The sequence below is a fragment of the Neopsephotus bourkii genome, unplaced genomic scaffold (genome assembly GCF_033783945.1).
Source record: "Neopsephotus bourkii isolate Nb327-2 ecotype Australia unplaced genomic scaffold, CSIRO-AGI_Nbou_v1 NB_1863, whole genome shotgun sequence".
In the NCBI taxonomy this organism is placed as follows: domain Eukaryota; kingdom Metazoa; phylum Chordata; class Aves; order Psittaciformes; family Psittacidae; genus Neopsephotus; species Neopsephotus bourkii.
This window is the reverse complement of record NW_026902336.1, coordinates 446701-470129: the sequence shown is the minus strand read 5'-3', so window position 1 is coordinate 470129 and position 23429 is coordinate 446701. Positions and strand designations below refer to the sequence as shown.

At 38.9% G+C, this 23429-nt stretch overlaps 1 protein-coding gene across 2 annotated transcripts; it reads right to left on the bottom strand.

Annotated features, from left to right (window-relative positions):
- Positions 1-355: 355 nt before the first annotated feature.
- Positions 356-23153, bottom strand: LOC133207300 (receptor-interacting serine/threonine-protein kinase 2-like). 2 transcript variants are annotated; one of them, XM_061344076.1, is made up of 13 exons: positions 23067-23153; positions 17502-17744; positions 14857-15022; positions 11499-11652; positions 11144-11299; positions 10854-11002; positions 8985-9034; positions 7706-7867; positions 6901-6986; positions 4698-4766; positions 3824-3950; positions 2205-2357; positions 356-953 (listed from the first exon to the last, which is right to left on the bottom strand). In XM_061344076.1, the coding sequence occupies exons 3-13, from the start codon at positions 15006-15008 to the stop codon at positions 631-633; spliced, it is 1581 nt and encodes a 526-aa protein (XP_061200060.1). In that variant the 5' UTR covers positions 15009-15022; positions 17502-17744; positions 23067-23153; the 3' UTR covers positions 356-630. The 2 variants fall into 2 exon arrangements, with proteins under 2 accessions (XP_061200060.1, XP_061200059.1); XM_061344075.1 differs by lacking the exons at positions 17502-17744; positions 23067-23153 and adding an exon at positions 16878-16916 and having other exon boundaries at positions 3782-3950.
- Positions 23154-23429: the final 276 nt, after the last annotated feature.

Genomic DNA, 23429 nt, shown 5'->3' with positions numbered 1-23429 from the left:
GCATCAAGAAGAAAAATATAATTAAAGTCAGAAAAAGAACCATCTGCCTACTCCACTTACTGTTCCTTTAATAAATCTAAATAGCTTCATAGGATTTAAATATGATTTATCTTTTTAAGCATCTATTAATTCTAGTTTTGTCTTTTCTGAGTAACTGCAAGAGAGAGTTTTACTAATAACTTTGTATGGTCAGTTCTGAAGTGACTTCTTTTTATTGTTCCTTTTGCTGTTTCTGGAGTTTTTTATGTTATGGATTTAGTATGTTTTTCATTTCCCTACTACAACTCAAGACATTCTTCACATTCGAGTCTTGTTTTTTCCCATAAATACTAAAGAACAGTTTGATTCTTCTACCTTTACTCTTTCTTGGTATAATTTATTCTGTATTATTTTGTGATATCGGGATAACTGCAGACATGGAGGCAATGACAATAGAAATCTTAGCTAATGAACTAGCTTGAGTACAAGCACAATACCATAAGCTTTAAGCAGTTTGATATTTCACATTACATTAATCTCTTATGTAGAAAGGAGTGACTTCAGTCAATGGGTTATGAGGAATTAACATGAATCATTTACTGACAAATTACCAGTGCTCTGATGCATGCAATAAATTGGAAAAAAACCTTGTCACAACATCAACCTGTTTCCCTTAGCAGGATAGTCTGGGGAATGGCTGCGTTGTCCCAGAGGGCTGCATTTGGTCACTGAAAGTACAGTCACTACTGCCTGGGCTGCCCTCTCTCCAAGGCAAAGGCAAATGTCCAACAATGCCCGAGCACGGCCAGTCACTGTGGGGTAAGAGGTAATTGTTTCATAATCCATTCGGGACAACATTTGCTGTGAGCGAAGGACATCAAGGATGTGGTTGAGGCGTCCTTCTGTCATGCAGTTCAGTATGGCCTGTCTCTGGCAGGCTAGTATTTGACAGCAGTTTCCTTTGCGGCAAGGATCTTGAGTGAAAAGGAAACAAAATGAGATAAACTAAGTTCTGTTTTCTTTCTGAAGTTGTTAGCAAGTGATAGCATCAACACCAGAAATATAAACTCAGTAAAGAAGAAGGTATTTTATTGGCATTCTTTGTTCAAATTTAGTCCAATGTGTTTTCATTTTTTGTTTGAAACTCATGAAGATCTGATTACAGAAGATAAATGTTTCTAAAGGTTATTAAGTTAGGTTATTTTGTAAGCGGAGATTTTCAGGTCTTGCGCTATTCATCTAACACTTGTATGAAACGTTATGCAAAATAGTTTTTATTGACATAGATCAGAAAACCTTGTCCTCTAGAGTGGAAGCACAGGTAATAGGTTATTCAGCATAGCAGGACTGTTCAAAACATGTAGCATGAAACTGTAAACTTGAATATATGTCAAAGCTTAACTAGTAACAAAAGTAAATATCTCAGAGCAGCCAAGAGCTTTCAGTTCTGTCTCTTCACAAACCGATTAGAATACTTACTACTAACATTAAGTGGGTTTAGTGTACAGTAAATGCCATACACCAAGAGAAAATTAATAACTGTCTGTTGCCAGTAGAGATCTGTGATGAACTTCTACTGCATGAACTAGTCTGCTGATTTATCCAGAATTTACATTAATTCTGGAAGTAAGTTGAAGTGGAGAAGAACAACCAGCTAGATGTGAGAAACATTATGGGCCATCTTGCCAGAAGTTAGCAAAAAAGCTCACAAAGCTACGAGCAGAGGCAGGTTTCACAAATCAAAAGCCAGACTTTTCTGTTTGTTCAGTAGAAGAACTGAGACGATGTAAGTAAGGAAGTGGATGGTCCCTCTCCTCCTGCTCAGCTATTTAGTTAGTCAGTAGCTACTTCTGTAGAGGTATAAAAAACACAGATTAAAATTAAATAAATAAATAAATCTCAGACATAAGCAGCTAATGTGTTTCACATTCACTGTGTGCTATACTGTTCGTATTTTTATTGTGCTCTTTTCAGAATCAGTGTGAATATGACCCAAACAAGCCAGTGTCCTTGGTGGCCAATGCTTTTGCTTCTGAACATAGGAGCAGCTATACACAGCTATACCTGTGAGACATATGTAGCAGGTTTGGAGGAGTTGTTAGACTAAGTACCTGGAAATGTGCACAGAATTTAGAGAGATCCTTGCCCTCCAAACTTTAAACAATTTAATCATTAAGATCTGACCAAAGAGAATATTGCCACCTCAGACTGAAAATGTATCTTACCTGTAACTGCTTGTTCAAGATGCAAAGGTTGTGCTCTGTGCTTCAGAGCCAGTGCTGGCTTGTTACGCTGACTGCTTTCTTTGCTTGCAGTTGAACCAGGTAAGGGAATTGTGCAAAAGGAATTTGATTTTCTACTGTCAGAGCCTGGGTGATCTAGAGGAAGTTTGAGATGAGTAAGATAAGACCTTTGAATTGAAAAACAGGACATCATACATGTCAGCCACTGTGTAAGAGACTGCAACTGAAGACTAACTTGAGAGCACTTATCTATTACTAGCTGCTCGGTGGGCCCTTCCAAAGAATATTTTGCATATATTGCTACACACATCTGACTTTTTCAAACTGTCTGTAGGAATTAGTTTCTGAAGTTATGGAACATTCTATTCTGCTGGTAAGTCTGGCGGACTATTGATTGGAGCTAACATGCTTGGAAATGCAGATGTTGCTATAAATTAATTGGATTCCTATGGCTCAACTTTTGTGTTACATTAAAGGCATGAGGAGTACTGAAAAAGTTTTTAGGAAACATATCACAGTATCACAGTATGTTAGAGATTGGAAGGGACCTCAAAAGATCTTCTAGTCCAATCCCCCTGCCGGAGCAGGAACACCTAGATAAGGTTACAAGGAACGTGTCCAGGCGGGTTTTGAATGTCCCTACACTGCTCTCTAACAGGTCGTTCCCCAACCTATACTGGAACCTGGGGTTGTTCCTGCCCAGATGCAGGACTCTACACTTTCCCTTGTTATATTTCATCAAGTTACTCCTTGCCCAGATCTCCAGCCTGTCCAGGTCTCGCTGGATGGCAGCACAGCCTTCTGGCGTGTCGGCCACTCCTCCCAGCTTAGTGTCATCAGCAAACTTGCTGAGGGTACACTCAATTCCCTCATCTAAATCATTGATGAATATATTAAATAATACTGGTCCCAGTACCGACCCTTGAAGCACTCCACTAGATACAGGCCTCCAACTAGACTCCGTCCCATAGACTACAACTCTCTGGCTTCTTGATATAAATTTAAACACTTTGATAGGACAAATCCACATTGGAAAGGCAAAGAAAGTTATTCATATAGGAATGGTAATCACCAGGAATCATAGACATGTTTGGATTGGAAAGGACCATGAAGCTTATCTAGTTCCAACCCCCTGCCTCAGGCAGGGACACCTTCCACTAGAACAGGTTGCTTATCCAACACAGTCTTCTTAAAACATATCTTCTTTTTTTACTAGCAAATTAGAAAAAAACGTTTATTGCTTGTAGCACAAGGCAGTGTTGTTCCTAGAAGGGGCTTGTTCTGTAGATATTTATGTGCAAGGGAAAGGCACCTGCATGTTACTGGTCAGGGCTCTAAAAGAAAATTAGCAAAAAAGGCTTTTTGATCTATACACTTAATCAAAAAATATTATGGCATCTCTGATTTTCTGCAGCGAACTCATGCTTCAGATACTACTAACAGAGAGCACAGCTGTAGTATGAGAAGGGACAATTTTACAAGGGAAATAACATTTGTATATGGAACAGTTGCTAATATTCTTAGAATAGCTGGAGCTGAATATGTTTCAAGATAGAGACCATTCTTTGTTGTTGCATTCTGTGGGATAGTGTTCAACAGACCTGTCTCTAGAATATTTTCCCTTCGTGTGTTGTTTGCACCTTTATCAAGTAGAATAGTTGACAAACTTGGCACTATGAAAGGAATTTTCTTGCTGATTAAGTGGGTATTTTTTTGTGGACAGATGACCTGAAAAAGAACAAAATGGAGAATTATATTCTTGGAAGCTTTGTTCCAAAAGCTTTTCTAAGCAGTTTTCTCATGGAGTATAAGGCAGGAGTATCACATTGCAGGGAAGTATGGTTATGCAGCTGTTGAGCCTACAGATGTACTTAATTCAACTTTAGCTAGTTACCTTGGATCACTGTGGCAGCACAGATCCATTAGCTAACTGTCCTAGGGTTTACTGCAGCCATGGTATCACTAGAACTTGACCTGTTTAAAACTAGCTCTGATCCAGGCATGTGAGCATCAGTTCTCTCTCTGCATCTTTTGATATCGGCAGGCCTGCCACAAGTGCCAAAATTGCATTAAAAATTGGAGTTAACTGTGTTTTGGAGTTACCACAAAACAGTTGTCCTTGGTCTAAGAAAACTGGTTGGAAATGCTGGAATTCGGCCTAAGATTTTTTCCAGACATCATTTTGAAAACACTACAAGAAAGGTTAGATTTTTGCAATTTCATTAGGACCTATTCAAGAAGGAGAGGTTCAAAGCAACTCTTAAGTGAACGAAGTTATTTTTGCAAGAGTCAGCTGCTTGGAAGAAGGCAAACAGTGGGGTTTGTTTGTTAACTGGGTGGCGTTATCCTGATTAGAGACAAAAAGGGTTAGGGACATTTTCCCCTGCAGTGTTTGTACTACATGTTGTGAGGGCTGGCATGAAAAACAAGCAGCTTATGAAGTACTCTTGTAAGACTCTCATGCAATATACTTACCTCTGAATTGCATATGCCTGTCTGCAATGTGTATATTTCTGAACCTTTGCAGGCATTAAGTGCTGTCTCCTGGAAGAAAATAGCACAGTAATTCTAGTAAGTATACATATGGTTTGTTCAATTCACAGTTGTCAGGAGCAAGAATTTATACTGACACTAGTGATTTTTACTGACAATATATATTATGGTCTAAGTTACATGGGTATATATAGTAATGGTGGACTGCACAGAGCAATTTTGCATTTTAACACATGTAAGCAGGCACAAAACTCTATCCTGTTACTGTTTCTGCTCTTTCAAATTTGTTACAAAACACTGGTTTTAATCATGCAGGGGAAGGAGAAAATAGCCCTGTACTGAGAAACTGAGAGAGAGAGATTGAACTTGCTGTAACATGTTTTCCTTTAAGCATCCAAACAGCAAGGCCATCTTGTGTTTAGTATGCCAAACTGTCTGCAATGAGGATGTGTCAATACTTGTCACTTTTTTCCATTTTGTACATCTGCAGCAGATTTGTTAAACTACTTTTTAGTTTCTTGTCCTGTTTGCAGCTTGGTTAGAGTTAATTTTCTTCCTGGTAGCTGGTGCAGTGCTGTGTTTTGGCTTTAGTCTGAGAGCAGTGCTGGTAACACACTGATGTTTTAGTTCTTGCTCAGTAGCACTTGCCCTGATCAAGGACTTTTCAATCTCTCATGCTCTGCCTGTGATGAAGGGCACAAGAAGCCAGGAGGAAGCAGAGACAGGACACCTGACCCAAACTAGCCAAAGGGGTATTCCATACCACAGCACATCATGCCCAGTATATAAACTGGGGGAAGTCACCCAGGAGGGACTAACTGCTGCCCAGGTCAGTCTGGGTATCAGCCAGTGGGTGGTGAGCAATTGTATTGTGTTTCACTTGGGTTTATTGTGGTTTTCCTTTCCACTTTTAGTTTATATTCTCTCCCCTTGTTATTTCCCTTATTATTATTAGTAACAGTATATTGTACTTCAGTTATTAAACTGTTCTTATTTCAACCTGTAGGTTTTAAGTTCATTCAGTTCTCCTCCCCTTCCCCCCTGGCTGGGGGAAAGGTGGTGTGAGTGAGCAGCTGTATGGTGCTGAGTTACTGGATGGGTTTAAACCCTGATATTTCTATACTTCAACACTTAGGAATAAATAAATTTTCAGGAATCCCCAAGAGCATTTTCATAATAATTTTGGACATATTATCAGTTCAGTTGTTTGAATAATAAATAACACTCTTTGCTTATTTATCAAATAATAGAAAAACAAAAGCTTGCTCAAGGGAGATGGAAGCAGTAGATTATGGAATATTTGGCAGTAAAAGCCTAAATAAACTTCAACAGTAGCAAAAATGATTTGTACTATAACTGTGCCACCTGTTAAAACATTGATCATCTGTTCTATATCCCAGAATGTGATTGCAACATGTAGAAATAGTCCAGGGTTCATTAACATAAACAACTGTTCATAAGCACAGTGATGAAATCAGTAACACAGTGTGGGTTGTGTAAATCCAGATGGAGTCGTAATACTTGTTCAAGGGCTGAAGCATGTGTCACTAGTTTCCCCACTCTGATTAAGTCAGCTAGATGTGATATAGCTATATTTGTGGCAGTAAGGTTTGTGCCAGATTTCCCATGGCAATGTTGTTGACCATTCCTTGATCATTCCTGTGGTATCAAGGAACCCTCTTAGATCCTAGGACAAACAGTGTCTTGTGCCTAAGCATGTCAGTTTAGAAGCAGTGAAGCATACAGAAAAGTGCTGATACTAGTATTGCTACAACAGGTACAAACACTATCCAGGTTTTGAACTAAATGTCTTCTAACCACCGTATACGACAGAAATTGTCCTTGGTTCTAGCCCTAATCTGCTCTGAGCGAGGCTGATATTTGTTCTCACATGAGTTTACCAGTCTGACTACAGCTGGTGACCAGAAAGAAGCTGGCACTTACCCTGATGAAGTGCCTGATCAAGGGCTGGGATTCTTATTTTTATAATCCCAGGTAGCAATTGATGTGGTTTCTAGAGAACCTCACAATACCTATTTTCTAGCTCCTACAAGTGCCACAGGGCACTTTCCAGCTCGTCTGGAATGCGAATAAAACAATAAAGACAAATTCTGGTTTTGGACTTTGCAGTGGAAAGAATCAAATAATGTTCATGGAGGATGACAAAACTAAATTTTGCACTAACCTTTGCATCCATCAGACTGTAGATTGCAGTGGAAATTGCCTCCTTACTTATACTGGTCAAAATTCCATTTAGAAGGTCTGCACATTCTGCAGGGGTAATAAAGCACTTTGAATGCCACGTTATATTTGAAAGCATGTATGTAGTCATCAGCAGATTGCAACTAACTACTATTATATTGGGTAGCTGGATGAACTAGATGAAATTAGTTTAATACAACTTCCATCTTACATCTCCTCTTCATTCCCTTTTTGACCTGATCTTACAGAACGCTTACAGTCACGTTAAAATCACATTTTCTTGTATGTTCATACAGATGCAGTGAGCATAATTGCTAAGGTTTTACACATGACTATATAAATCTGTCACAAGAAAGCTATATTCAGATCTCTTCCTCAGCACTTCAGCTTCACATCAAAAGTCCTCAAGTATCACAATTTTAACATTTATTGGATATCTTTGAAACATAGCAAACATAAGCTACTAAAGAAAACTATAGCGCAATTAAAAAGGAACTGGTTGTGCACTGGAATCAAGAAATGCTGAAGACAGGTAGATCTTTGTTAAACTAATATATACTGCTAATAATATTCCTTTTTTTATTTGTACTCATTATAACTTTATACAAAATTCTGGAGAAAAGTCAGTTCTGGTAGGAAGCTTCAGTTAGAAAAAACATCTGTAGTACTCTGATGATCTAAAAGACTACTTCTACTTCACTGTCCCTGATTTAGAGTGCTAGAGCAATATTCCCAGCAAGACTATCTCCATCACAGATCTTGCAAAGAAAGCAAATCCTGAATGTTACCGGTAGTACGTGGCCTGTAATCTGGTTCTTGATGCCAGCACAGAGTGATAAGATGCAAAAGTCTATTCCTCTCAGGCAAATTGCTTGGTATAAACTTCTCTGAAATGCCAGGCCGTAAATTACTGCAGATTCCTGTCACAACTTCCAGGAGGGTTGTTTGACCTGCAATTTATAGGAAAACATCACTGCAAAAAATACTAAAAACCTCATAACTCTCAAGATTATATTCAGTATAAATTATTTTGTGTATTTTAAAACAAAGACTGCTTTTTAATAAGCAAAAACATATTAACACTTTTGTAAATAGATATGCTATTTACAAGAGTAAATAACCTTGTAGTAATAATAAATACTACAAATAGTAGTAATAATAAATAGTAGTAATAACCTTTAACTACTTATTGCAACAGGGTGTTTCAGGATAAGGTACTGTCCAAGTAACAAGTTACAAATAAGCATGTAAATATGCATTGTACACTACATGCACAGATACATCAGGATTACTTGTAATTATTATGGCATATCCTCAGCACAGTTTTATGTAAAGCCTTGCACCTGAATTACAACAATATAGCTCATATTGTACAAAAAATAAGATCTACTTTGTGTAGCCACAAGATGGCAGCCACAAGCGGCATGAATATAAAGATTCTCTTGTTCTATGCAGTGTTTCTTAAAGGTCCTCAGCCCGTCCATCAGTTTTGCCATGCAGAACGGAGCCTATAGCAAAGAATACTTTCACTGATCTCTGCCTCCACGAAACAGGGATCATTCCTAGACTGTGACAATTATTACAGCAAACAAGTTCTTTAAAAGGGTTCACACTTTCATCTAGGAAGGTAAGATTCCCTGCTTACTTTGAGAGAATTCAGCATGAACTGGCATTTCTTGATCAGGACTTGAAATCCATGGCAACTTTAAAAAGGAATATTCTGCTCATCTAGGGAGCTGCTTGTCACTAAAACGGTCCTTTCTCACTAAAGGTAAGTGGAAAACCTATCTCAGTAACAGAGTGCTTCAGCAAGCTCAGAGATATGGTAAAACTGGGGTAAGAAGCTATGTCTTTCCCCCTTTCCCCATCAGAAAGATCAGCTGCTTTGGAAACACTGAGGACTTGAGGTATTCTAATCTTTACATCCCGTAACATGGAACTTTGTGCTGTAACAGTAAAAGAAAACAAAGGGACATATGAAAAGACAGTGCTGTTTCTATCATAATTTCCCTAAATGAGGGAATTCTGGAAAAGACAAAGTCTGACATGAACAGTAGAGAGAAATACCTTCAAAAGGTTTCCGTCTGCTTAGGCTCTCCCAGCACAGGATTCCAAAACTAGGGGAGAAAAACCCAAAACAACAAAAAAAGAACAGTGAAAGGGCATCCGTTAGTTTACAATCTGTATTTATATTCCCATTGCCAAGAGCAAGTTCATTGGTTTAAGAGAAAGAGAGTTTTTAAAGATAAAGCCTATCCAAATCTTTCCTAATCTGATGACATCCTTTTTCCTGCGTTTTCAGTTTTTAACTGAGCTGTTCTTATAAAATAATAAATCAGATTTTTTTTTTTAACATAGGGTTAATTAGAATTACATTTCAGGCTACCTCCTGATCTCTATTTGTTCTTGTGAATTTCAAAACCTTCTATTTCCCTTTATCAATTTTGTTTTGAAGTAAGTTAAATAGCAGCTGAAAGAGCTGGATTTTCAGCAGGTACTGACAGACACATCAATTAACCTACCAAAAACTTGATTCTAACCCACTGTGTGTCTGTTTTTTTCAGCAAATTTTGATGGGGATCCAAATACCTTTTTCCTTTCCTGCCATCCTTTGAAGTATTCCAGTGATACCGTAGATCTACACATACAACCCACAAATCAGATTATATGAAATATGGTTGTTTGATAAAAAAGGACCAATCTGCAAAATCAGAGGCAGAAGAACAGAGGCTGCTGGATGAGAGAAGGCAGGCTACAGATGAGTCAGAAGCAAAGCAATCAAAAGGGTAATAGCAGTTCTAGGATAAACATATCTGCTTACTCGTGTATCTTGCTGTAGTGGTGAATTACGGTGTTTAAAAGAACCCCCTCTTGTGCTTTTTTTTCCACATAAAATCTAAATGCACTTTTACTTAAGTAACCTCTAGAATGGTATTAATGTGATATGGACATACACATAACTTACATATACTTAAAACATATGACACGTGTTTTCTCTGTTGCACCACTGTCTAGACATGCACCTATGGCATGCATTGAGTCACATCTGGACATCTAAAATTATATGAGAGTGACATGTTGGAAAATGGATTATGCTACCTGAAAGTAAGGCTCCACTTTTCCTACACACAAATACTGTGTTTAAGAACAACATCAGGTTAGCCACATCATTTATAAGTATCCTCAAGTGTGTGCATTATTTGACTCATCTTAGAGTCTGCCTCTGTGACAACAAAGTAGGAGTTTAAATTTGTTGCTTCTATAAAAGCTCTAAAAGCAGCAGTGTGATCATGCTTAAAAGTTATTTATAATATTGGTCCCTAGACTCTCTGTGCTGGTTGTAGAGATGTATCTCCATACGAACAGCAGTTGCAGTTTGAGCTTGTCTCATTTGTTGAGGCAACCACAGAGCATGTAACATATCTGAAAGGGACATGTGGCAGTAGTTAATCCTTCTTTGTATAAATCACTTTGTTAAAAAGAATGAATGCTTGAGTGGCTCAGTAAGTTACTCCAGCAGAGATTCCATAGGGCCTTAACTGGACATTATTGAGAGAAAGCTCTTACTTTTACTTGGGCCTCATCTAGGTATAAACAGTTCTTCCCGAAACTCAAGCCAACAGTCGTTCATGCTTAGAAAGTATTTGAAGTAGTTAGTAGGTTTCTAACTGTATATGAAAATTTTGGGAGCTATGTTACGCTTGTAAAATTTTTAGGTCCATTGTATAAATATATGATGAACTTTGTACACAGTTCTTAACCTTGGTATATTATTCACCAAGTATGGGGAATTTCACATTTAATTCACTGCTGTAGTTGGCCTAATGTGGAATATAATCCTACTGCATTATTCTTACTGTAGTGTCTTTGAAAATAAGTATTTCTGCAACATTGTAGAATAGCAAGGACTAGGTATGACCTAGAAATGTCATTCACCTGTAAATATCACCTTCCTGGGAAGGAAGGCCTCCTTCAAGGACTTCAGGAGGGAAGTACACTAAATCCTGGCAGGTTCTCTGATTGCAGTTATTCAGGTCTGACCTCAGTTGCTGTTTCCTCCAGCTGATCAGACCATAATCTGATATCTAGAGAGGTAGGAGAAAAAGTAAATTTTAGTAAGCATACCTTAAGCTTTGGTATTAAATGTTGACTATTGGGATAAATATATGCAACAATAGGACAATCCCTGGATTTGATGTGAATAGGCTAAACCCAGAAGCTCCTACCTTGGCTCTGTACTGTGTATCCAAAAGCACATTGGAAGGTTTCAGACTGCAGTGGCAGAAAGCAGGTCCAAGACTGTGAAGGTGATACAGCCCTTCAGCCACATCTGACAGGATCCTGATGAGTAAGGGCAGTGGAAGTTCTGGGTACAGCTGGTGCTAAGTAACACAAAATACAGGGTTTGGTAGTGTGAAATGGTTATTAATCACATATTAATTTGACAATAAATGAAAGTACAATACATAAACTAAAGACAGATTGGCTATGACTACTGTCCATAATTTACATGCTGACTGATCTCTGTTGGCTGACCTTGTAATTAATTTTGTCCCATAAAAGATGCCTTGTTTTGTGTACCTCATGGATGAGCGAGTGGAGGGATCCATTGTTCATCCATTCAGTCACTATCCCCACGAGTCCATGATACTGGTAAATCCCAAGAGGAGGCAGGAGATGTTCAGACTCATAGTATTTGACACTTGCTATATCCTGAAGTAGCAACTTCCACTCCCTGTAAAAAAAGCAAAAGAAGAAGGGCTAGAGGCAGCTTAGACTGAAGGGAATTTCAGCTGCAAATGAGAGTGTAGGGTATGGAAATGAGGGACAAACATATGGCTGAACACAAGTTCTACCAATAAAACATTATATCATCTTCCAAAAACAATCCTAAGAAAATGAAACAATCCCTTGTGTAGTGAAATTTTCTAGTACAATGTGAAAGACCTCTGGATGCTTAATATGAACATCAGAGCACCATTTAAACCAGCACTGAGAGCAAAAGCAGGAGAAAGTTGAATTACATTAAATGCTAGATTAAGAAAAATCGAGTTTTTTTTTTTTCCACCCCCCTTACCGTTCCCAAGAAATTGTATCCTTTTGCTACCGGCAAGATCCACATTTACAAAGAAATTATGATCTTTCATGCTTATGTAATGGGACCACATTCTATAAATGATACATGACGTAGCATGTCATAGCTTAATGTAAAAGGGAAGCCAAATTCAGATCTGATGTAAGCAGTACCACTCTAGTGACTTTGCCAAATCTGATTCAAGCTCAGCTGTGGCTGGATTGTAGACCTGAATTCAAACAGAGTTTATAGAGAAGAGCCAAGATTTGCTTTGCTCATCATGAGATGAATAAAGTTTCATTATCTACAGACCTCAAACAGGTACTTCTTCATGCACAGGAAACCCTGAACTATCAATTCAATTGTGCACTTTCATGGACATGATTAAGGGAGTGGAACACCTCCCTTATGAGGAGAGGCTGAAGGAGCTGGGTCTATTCAGCTTGGAGAGGAGGAGACTGAGGAGTGACCTCATCAGTGTTTACAAATATGTAACGGGTGGGTGTCATGATGATGGAGCTAGGCTTTTTTCAGTGATATCCAGTGATAGGCCAAGGGGCAATGGGTGTAAACTGGAGCATAGAAGGTTCCACGTTAACATCAGGAAGAACTTCTTTACTGTGAGAGTGACAGAGCACTGGAACAGGTTGCCCAGGGGGGTTGTGGAGTCTCCCACATTGGAGATATTCAATGCCCGCCTGGACAAGTTCCTGTGTGATGTACTCTAGGTTACCCTGCTCTTGCAGGGGGGTTGGACCAGATGATCTTTTGAGGTCCCTTCCAACCCTTGGGATTCTGTGAAACTTCTGCTACAGGTTCAGTTTTTGCTAATTGTATGCTTGATTTTAAAGATCTGATTATCTCTACTCTGTGGTGCTTGTAAGCTAAAAATTCATTGAAATGAATTAAAAATTCAGTTGATTTCAACAGACCTGGAGCTTATTCTCATTCTAACCAGCCTTTACACTGAGACTTCAGGCTCATTTTCTCATACATACTGTGCTGATTCACAAGCCTATAAACTAATCAATGGAAGTTTTACAGCCCTGCCTGTTCTAATACTTATTTCCACAAACCTAAATATTTACCATGAGTACACAGTTAAACATTTTGCAGCCAGAGTGAAATACAATTTATTCTCACAGGTTTCCTAAACACTATGTGGTGTAAAGTAGAGATCAAAATGATAGGAAGTGAGAGAAAAGCAAAACAGTGGCTTTAGTTTAAGGGAGCAAGTTTGAGTGAAAAGTTGTCCCACCAGGATAGCATGTTCAAAGCAAAGGAAAATATAACTGTGATTTTAACTATTTTAGATTGGGGTTTGTTTATTTGATTCAAAGAAAATGGGAATAGGGGATAGAGGAACTTTTTTATTCAGACAAGCTACCAAACAAGTAACTTTTGTTCAGATTACAAAATTTCTGGACATCTATTGTCTAAAAAGGAGAGCAATCTTCCCCCAAACACAAAAAAAAAAACAAAACAACCACCCCCAAAAACCCCCAAACCCCCCCAAAAACAACCCTTAATATTTGCATTCCCAAAATCTGGCAGCATTTGGTTTTTGAAGTCTTACTGACAATATAAACTGTTAATTTAAAAATAGTTATATGAAATACCGTTTTTTCTTCCTCTGCCTTTACAGTGGAAAAAAATGAAACAATGTATTTGAGTAGAATACATTTGTATTTTGCCTTTTAAAAAAGCCACCAGAATGGCAGTGCTCTTGCTTAACAAGAATAACTAGTCTGTAGATGCACATCAGACACTCCTTTTTTGTTAAGCAGTCTGGTCAGCCCATTCCCAAAAATGCTTTGGTCTTGCTTCCTCAAAAGTAACTCATGGTTATTCTTGGAAAATTTCTGCAGATTGGAATTTTGTGGTCAGTAGGCTGATGTGTGTTACTTATTTTCATTATTAAGGCATGTGCACATCTCACTGCCCTGTAACCCCAACCATTATCCTTCTCCCATTTCTCTACTCTCTCACCTGTACATGCTGGTTTAGATTCATTTCAACTGAGATCTCTTCAGGGACCACCAGGAAGATACAATACCATAGCATACTGAGTGTTACTGATATTTGTAAAAACCCATAGAGCTTGTTTCTCACTAAAAGTGCCTCTTGGCTAGTCAGGATTTGGCCAGAAAGCTAGCTGTGTCCTGGACTGCATCAAAAGGAGCATGACCAGCATGGCGAAGGAGGTGATCCTGCCCCTCTGCTCTCGCTCTTGTGGGACCCCACCTGGAGTGCTTTGTGCAGTTCTGATGTCCTAACAAAAGAAGGACATGGAGCTATTGGAGCAAGCCCAGAGGAGGCCATGAGGATTATCGGGGAGCTGGAGCACGTCCCATATGAAGTATAGGCTAAGAAAGTTTGAAGTCCCTGGAGAAGAGAAGCTGTGTGGAGACCTCATAGCAGCCTTCCAGTGTCTGAAGGAGGTCTACAAGAATGCCAGAGAGGGACTCTTCATCAGCGACTGTAGTGATAGGACAAGGGGTAACGGGTTCAAACTTGAACAGGGGAAATTTAGGTTATATATAAGGAAGAAGTTCTTTACTGTGAGGGTGGTAAGGCACTGGAACAGGTTGCCCAAGGAAGCTGTGAATGCGCCATCCCTGGCAGTGTTCAAGGCCAGGCTGGACAGAACCTTGGCCAACATGGTCTAGTGTGAAGTGGGCAGGGGGCTGGAACTAGATGATCTTGAGGTCCTTTCCAACCCAAACCATTCTATGATACTGTAATTTCTAGGAATGGAGTTGTGTTTAGGAATTGATGATCCTGGGCATCCACGTTTCATTCTGGTGCCATCACTGCAGGTCTGGGCTGCCCATCTGTGGTTAATTGGCCAAATAAGACACATACCTCTCTGTAGTGTTCTGGCTGGTCAGCAGCTTCAAAGAGATGTGAGTGTTCCAAGAAATATGGAAAGCTTTGAGTGCAAAGCCTGAGCCTGTCCTGGTCAAGGTAAAGCTATCCAAATCTTCATGGGCTACCACAGGTAATGATTTAGCCATTTCTCGATGTCTGGCTTCAGGGAAAAAGTGGCAGGAAATAAAAAAGTTTTAAGAACTGCATTTTGTCACTATCACCAAAGCACAGTGAAGTTGCACTACACCTTACTTCCCAAGTAACTATCACCGTAGTCCAACAGGGTGATTGATCTGTGTCAGACTTTCCTTATAAAGACAGGAAAAATGCCCTAATTGCAAAGGAGTGTCTGGACCTTAACATGCCATCTGAGGCTGCAAGGTGCTAATTAATTGCTCATTATTGTTTCCATCTGATGACTTTGAAATGTTTATAATACAAAATGTGACTTTAAAGTCATACTGAATTATGTAGGCAACAAACTAGTATCTTAGTTACATGCGGACAAATATAGTTTCCCTGCTTATCATAAAAAAGGCAGTTATTCAGTAACTCATCTCAGTGTGTTGTACATCATTCTTGCATATCTTCCTTATTACAACATCACATGTGAACACAAAAGCAAGGTAAAAGGCAGATTTTCTGCTATTGTAACCTGGTGGAATTCTACTACATGGAGTTTTGTCTTTATAGCAGCCACAAATTGGCTGTACTCTCTGTACAGTATCTCTCTAGGGCCATCTGAATGTCTCAGATAGATTGCATGGCAGTACAGTTGGATTAGAGATAACCTCTGCAAAGCACCACTGTGCTACTACACAAGTAACATTTTTTCTTTCTTCTGTGTAGCTTCATTGAAGAAGAGATAACCAAATGTTAGTGGTGAAAGAGGAAAACAAGCAAATTAAGAAAATACTTGGGATAAAACCATTTGTAAGGATTACAGCAAGATCAGTGGTCAGTGAGTCAGAAGAATACTCCCTTCAGGGTCCTGTAGACTAGGACTAGAAAAGGAAACAAATGAGGGAACTGAAGTAACAGGGCCAAAAATTTGAAGTAACCAGTAAGGACTGTTGAGCATGAATTCTGTTCTGAAAGACAAACTCTATAAAAAGAGATCCTGGGATACGGAGGGCCTGAAAGTCTTCTGTCTTTGAGCACATCACTTGTTCTCCATGGGTATAATAGAAACAAAAACCTGAATATAATTTAGCCTATGCTCATGGCTGAACTGTTTCTAGTTTACAATCAACTTATTTTTGGTTAATCTCAGTATCTCAGCTGTGTCATGCAGGCATATTCACAATCAGAGGGGTACTAGATTCAGTTCTGCATCTAGCCACAATCAAAATAAAAAAAAATAAATAAATTCAGCAGCTAATTTACTAGTTCAGCTTTAGCAATATTTGATTCTGATAGGAAAGCACAGTTGAACTTTTTGCTTTTTGTTAGATTATTGTGCTTTCAAACCAATAGCTGCCTTAGGTGCTTCACTGAAAGAATTCCTTAAAGAATAAATCCAATATAGTAGAAGGTTGATGGACAGGTTAAGAGTTACATAAAGTTTCAAAAAATTCCTCTGAATGAAGATAAATTTACAGATGAGCCTTCAAAGTTGCAAAGACAGACCACACAGATCTACTAATCCTAAATATGAAGGAAGTAATCAGATAGCTGTCAGGAGCAGAATTATGTCTCATTTTTATTATATACTATGATAAATCATCATTTAAATAGCCAAATGAATTTACTCAACTCCAGGCATACATGGTACAAGGAAGATCAAGCAATGAGTATAGGATCTAAACCATTCCTGAAATACATGTTTTTAATTAAAATTGTATCAAGTAAAGCTATAATAGTTTTTAAAATTCTTGCTAAGTGGCTACTTGGATAAAAATAAGAGCTAGCCATCAGCTCCTGTTTTGGATTTGAAAAACCTAATTTAACTAGAGATTTTCTAAAAACAAAATGAAAACCATTTCAACCTTTGTCTGTTACAAAGCATGACATACCGAGTACCACTGTCTCTGTGTCTGAGTTTGTACATCTGTTTCCACACCTCAACTTTTCTGATAATCCACACCTCAACTTTTCTGATAATCTCCAAAAGAGTTTAACCCTAAAATGAGAACTATTTTTAATCCAGATAAATGAGAAATTATTTTTATCCAGGGTGCTACCTAAAACAGTAGGAAGGAGTAATCATGGAATATGGGACTATCATGAAACTGCAGTTAACAAAGTCTCTCTCTACCCTCCAGAGTGAAAGGTTGGTACCAAAGCCATCTTTTCCAGTTGTCCTACTCTTCCAAATGCTTTTTCTGCTAGACCCTTTTAGAAACTCACTATCAAACCACAACCCCAGTATTTCTTAGGTGACCTTTGCAGCGAATGGTTTTGTATTGTTTTTTTAGTAAGACACTAAAAGTCTCAGACAGCTTTGTCATTCTCCTGTAGCTGAGCAGGCAGAGGCAGGAGGGAGACTGCTGTAATGCCATTTATTTCAAGTTTCTGATTTAAAGTTTTTTTTTTTTTAAAGTAATTCATAGCAAAGATGTTTTCCTTAAGAGAAACACTACATTCTGTTAATATATAGATGGCTCAGGAAAAGAAATGAGAAGCAAAAATCAACTCACCTCTGGAAATATGGGCATAAAAACAATGGAGCGATGGGGTGAAACTGGTGGAGATACCAAGTGCTAGTCAGCTGTGAACTGTATTCAAACGCAACTAAAGCTTTCCTAACCATGAGTCAGCTGTGCTGTTGATCTCTCCTTTTATTGGCTGCCTGCACACATCTAAAATTTCCTGGTTGGACATACAAACTGTAACTCTTTCGTGACTGCAGATGGGTTTTCATAAACTGAGTTGTTAGCTGCCTGGAATGAATGAATGAGAGATTACAGAAAAATACGTTGGCTAGCTACTTTTTCCACAATGAGGAATGCCAAGAGGGAAAGCTATGTAACAGTGAAAACCACCACGCTGGATACAGTCTGAACACAAAAGTGTGGGTGGGGAGCTGCAAGCAGATTGTGCTGCTGATGCTTATCTCTGCAGTAGATCAAGTCAACAGCACAAGTTTTTAAGTCAAGTTGATCTTAAGACAGGACGAAAGAGCTGTTTTTCTGGTTAGAGGGTAGGTAAGCATAAGGTTGCGAAGAAGTGTCAATTGGCTGTCGAGTAACCCTGCTGCAAAGGATGTAGGGGTTATGGTGGAAGCTGATCATGAGCTAGCAGTGTGTTCTCATCACAAGTGGGGAAAACTGCATACTGGACTATATTAGAAATGCAGTCAGCAGGGTGAGAGAAGCCATTACGCATCAGTACTCAGAAACGGTGTGGCTGCATCTGAAGTACTGAGCATATACCTTACCAGGAGAGGCTGAGGGAGCCATTGTGAGTTACTCAGGAAAAGGAGGCTGTGGGGGTATCCACTAGAAGCCTACAGCTGCTTGAAAATCAGTTATAAAGAACCAGCTTCTAAATAGTGGCTGATAACAACAGTGGCATAGGCAGATGACTCTACTTCAGAGGTTCAAGCCAGATACTAGGAAAAAAAATTACCAGGTGGGTCAGGTACTGATTTCATAGTCTATCCTTTAAAGTTTTCTAGACTCAGCAAGGCAAAGCCATGGCTGACCCAAACCAGCGCTGCAGGTAGTCTTGCTTTGAGCAGGAGGCTCAGCTAAAAAAATGCTAAAAGTCCAGGATATATTTAATTTTGTGAAAGGCCTGAGAGGCTTAAATGTGTTCCTGCTAAGTCTCCAACATGTACTGAAGGTTGATAGGACTGCTGGATGCAGGGTAAAGACTTTAAGAGAAAGCAGTCATTTCAGTCAATCACATCTATTCAAACTTACTGCCCCATGAAGACTGTCTTTATTTATAGAGTATGACTTCAAAGGCTTGTGTAAGTCAGAGAGATTGTCGTCAGACTTCTGTTGGTTTTGGATCGAATTCTAGCCCCTCCAACAGGGAGGGAACAAGCAGTAGGGCAGTTACCTAATCTTCCTATGATCATGGGAAAGTCCCTTATATCTAGAAATCATGTGGCTAGGGCTCTGTGGCCTGAGGGGAAGCACACCACAAGTAGGAAATGTGGAGTATGCGTTCATGTACAATGTGGTGTGTCCTGACAGCTGTAGCTGTGTGACCAGCATCAGCTTTCCCTGACCAGCACAGCCCTCCAAAAGTGAAATTAGTATGAGGGAGCTAAAATAGCAAAGGTAAAACAAGTGGGCTGTAACAGTCCTGGAGAAGGGTAAAAGCATTGTAAAGTTGCTGTGGTCACAGGATCCTCCTCCCTTCAGCTTTGATTTATCAACAACTCATTCATTTGTGTCCATAGCGTACACTTCTGTAAAAAGCACATTAAAAATGTTTTCTTCTGCTTTAAGCCTTAGCCTGTCAGGCTCAGATTGCACTGCAGTAGGATCACAGCTCTTCAAAATCCTTACAACTAATTAAAGAAACGTCTTAGGGGGAGCTTGTAGACAGTTTGAAGGGCTTAATTTTGCAGAAATTATTTGTCACTTAAAGTACTCTTAGGTACTTTTGTATTTTTAGCTATCACTTGATGATGAAGCAGAGTACTAGAAGAATCCTGCGTTTGTTTACTCCTTTTGACTATTGTTTTCAGTTTAAAGACGTATCGGTATAAAACTATAAAGCTTGATTTTAATCCATATTTGGAGAAACCGGAAACATACAGGCCAATCTGTAGTGCAAGTCTGAACTAATTAAACATTGTTATTACTGAACATGTTAATTCAAAAGAATCAGTTAGTGTTTTACCTACACATAAATTATCCAGAGAAATTTAAAGCCTCTCAAATAATATGAGATCTCATGGATAATGGACAAGGAAAAAAACCACTATAAACTCACACAGGTGCTCTCTTTTGCAGTAACTAGTCAAAACTAAGAAAACTAAAGTTTAGCTTGACTGTCAGAAAGGGGTTGTTGGATTTTTTAGTTTGGTGTTTTTTGTTTGTTTGGGTTTTTCTGTTTGTTTTGTTATAGAAAATACTTGGACTGAAACCTTGCCGCAGGAGTAATGGGTAAGACAGACACTGAATCTTTTTAATATCCTGTGCATAGGATTCATCCATTGCCACACAAATACCTAAATACACAGATACTGGAGAAGTACAGACAGCTCTTGCCAAAACCAGTAGCTGCTTGATGCCTACGAACTGTGTGCTATCGTCACAGACGGGGATAGACTAGGGTCTTAACAGAAATACTACTGAGTGCACTTGTGACCATATGCAAGGGGGTGCAAAAATGAATGGGAAGGTAATCTGAAGAGTATTTAAGGTGACCGTTATATGAGTGTTCCTTATTTAGTGAGCAAATCCAGACATCACAGCAGGGTTGGAATTGCACGTAGCAGCAACCCTAACCCTAACCCTAACCCTAACCCTAACCCTAACCCTAACCCTAACCCTAACCCAACTACAACTGCAGGAAGAACTCAGAGACAGTATGGTATTTCTCATATGTACATTTCTTCATGCTAAATGACAGCCCAGGTCTTTCACAGAAGAGCCACAGATCTCAAGAACCCTGAAGATAATTTTTTATTTCATTCAGAAGACAAAACTCTGAACTGCTGAATGACAATGGACAGTAAACCCCCACCATATTTAAACATTCCAAAGCGTCTGAAGGTCTTTTAAAAACTAACCATAACAATGCAAGAACTAAAACATGTGCTTTTTCAATTCAACCTTGGTTTTGTGGCTCACTCACAAGCTAAAAGAGCATATAGGGAACACAAACATGTTCTTAATATCTTAACATCCTGAAAGCAGGAACAATAGTGATGCCTAAAGGATAACATGGTTTAAGACATGAGTAGTTTATAAGTCTCTCCCTCATAATAGTCACAGAGACTGAACCCAGTTACAATCAAATTTAAAACAAAATGGGAGCTTTACAAAAAGCAACATTAAAAGGACTACAGCATAAAACAAAACATTAATAGCGTATGCACAATAAAAGAATGACACAGTACCAGAAGATTGGAGAAGTAAGATGACCCAAATACCAAAGCCTCTGATGCATGTACAGTAAATACTACACTGTGATAATTTCAGAAGAGTTCCCATCATCGTTTCCCAATCTGGTTATTCCAGTTGAGCATCTGTGCAGGGTAACTTTTGGCAAGAGGTAGGTCAGTTCCGAGGTGCAATTTCTTTGGCACATTGTGTTTTTCAGGATATGAATATCAAAATGCTGTTAGGATTCAAATTTGTGGGATTTAAATGCTCTGAATTTCACTTTTATAAAACCTAAGCTAGAGTGCTTGAGTGCAGCCAATGATATAATCATGCTGCTTTAGAAGATTTTCAAACAGGCACAATACTTGCCTGCTATAGTGGGATACTTCAAGATACAAAGTTATGGTGTCCATTTCATGGATTTGCAGTTAAACTAAGGCTTCTTTTCTGTTGAAGAAAATTGGTTCTTCAAACACCCATGCCACGCTATTTTAAAAAATAGTAGTAACATTCACCTTGTCATTAATGAGATGACCAAACTAGAGTATCACAGCTGCTGGCCTTGGGCAGTTTCTCTAAAATAAGCAGTGTCAAGCACCTCTGCTAATTAAATGGTACCACAGAAATTCATTGATTCTTTACCCAGTTGTTTTAAATAGTGGAATCTTAAACAAGTATCACAATTCATAATTCATGTAAATGTGAAAAACAAGATGAAGAACTAGACTGCAGAGACTTTAGTTTATTATACCTCAACTTGTTAAATGGTTTGTAAAAGTGTCCTAGTCTATGTCGCAAGCATTTTGGAACAAGATGTGCTAAACTATTAAAATAGGGTGGAGAAATGCTATATCTCCAGGTCCATCAATTATGTACCTGCAGATAAGTAGTTCCAGTAAACTAATGGTGACATAACAGAGGCCCAGACTGTATGACCTTGCTGTGAACGTATAGCGTAGGTATGTAAGAGAATATAAGCAGGCTTTCAAAGCCTTTACACATACCAAGCAAAACTCAAGCTATTCTAGGCAAAGGAACACAGTAAGCACTTCCTTCTTTCCTAAGGAGAATGATCAGGGGACTGGAGCACCTCCCATATGAAGCCAGGCTGAGAAAGTTGGAGCTGTTCAGCCTGGAGAAGAGAAGGCTGCGTGGAGACCTCATAGCAGCCTTCCAGTATCTGAAAGTGCCCTATAGGGATGCTGGGGATGGACTTTTCATTTGGGACTGTAGTGATAGGACAAGGGGTAATGGGTTAAAACTTAAACAGGGGTAGTTTAGATGGGATATAAGGAGGCAATTCTTTCCTGTAAGGGTGGTGAGGCACTGGAATAGGTTGCCCAGGAAGGTTGTGAATGCTCCATCCCTGGCAGTGTTCAAGGCCAGGTTGGATGAGGCCTTGGGTGATATGGTTTAGTGTGAGATGTCCCTGCCCATGGCAGAGGGGTTGGAACTTGCTGATCTTAAGGTCTTTTCCAACCCTAACTATTCTATGATTCTGTTCTCAGGAGAATGAAACTACAGCCATATTCATCAAACCCCCCAGAGAAGCCCATCCTATAGAGGAGCACAGCACTAACGTATCTACCAACACCACGCTTGCCTCCTGGAAAAATCCAGGAGGCACTTTCCTTCCTGGATTGGAAAGTGGGCAAATATTTAGCTGATTTGTTCTTAAGTGTCCAGTTTTCTCAATGTGACAGTTCTGAAATATGAAAATACACAAGTGAGCACAAATAATCAACAAGAAATTATTATTTTTTAATCAAATCTAAATTCAATGTAGTTTTTCCATTGTGGGGCAGTTTGGGTTGGTTTGCTCTGGGATTTTTTTGGTTTGTGCTGCAACAGTACGTACATTAAAGGCACCTGAAATAAACAGATTGCTGCCAACTTGCTTTTAAGTGTGAGTGTAAGCCATTCTGCTTGTAACCCACTTGTATTTAGTGACATGGAGAAAGAATTGTGAATTGCTGCAATAAACATGGACTTTCAGCCATGTAGGGAAACACTGTGCTTATGGTGAAACTATGCTTGACTAAAATTGACTTCTATTGCATTTATATTCTTTGAATTTGATCATTAACACACTCAACTGGAATTTAGTTCACCACTGCTAGAGGTGAGTACTTCCTTCTCTTCTGTGGAATGCAGCCAATTCAACACAAAGGATGCAAAAAAAGAAGAATTTACCTTGGTTTCACAAGAGTTTTTCCAGCCACAAGGATGATTGCCCTTTGTAGATCAAAGAAGGCTTTGTCAACCTGAGAAATTTTAGCTGGCCTAGAATCTATTAACTCAATGAATGATGCAAAGTGATAACACTTAAAAAAAAAGAGAAAGCAGATCTTTTTATAAAAAAAAAAAAAAACCACACCAAAAAGAACCACAAAAAAAAAAAACAAAAAAACCCAAAACAAACCCTTATGGAACTTCAATCCTACTACAAATTTATTAATAAAATAGTTTTAACAGATACTGCAGTTATCAAGAGGTTAAGTACAAGTTTCAGCTTTCATTTGGAGGCTGCCAAATCAAAACCCTCCTGCACTCTAT

Bases quoted from the DNA above. Each gene is read 5' to 3' on its own strand.
- LOC133207300 (XM_061344075.1), bottom strand. From the start codon at position 15,008: ATGGCTAAATCATTACCTGTGGTAGCCCATGAAGATTTGGATAGCTTT. The intron at 11,653-14,856 runs GTATGTGTCTTA...CTTTTTTTACAG, and splicing joins AGCCAGAACACTACAGAGAG to GGAGTGGAAGTTGCTACTTC. The intron at 6,987-7,705 runs GTAACATTCAGG...TTACCCCTGCAG, and splicing joins TTACAGGCCACGTACTACCG to AATGTGCAGACCTTCTAAAT.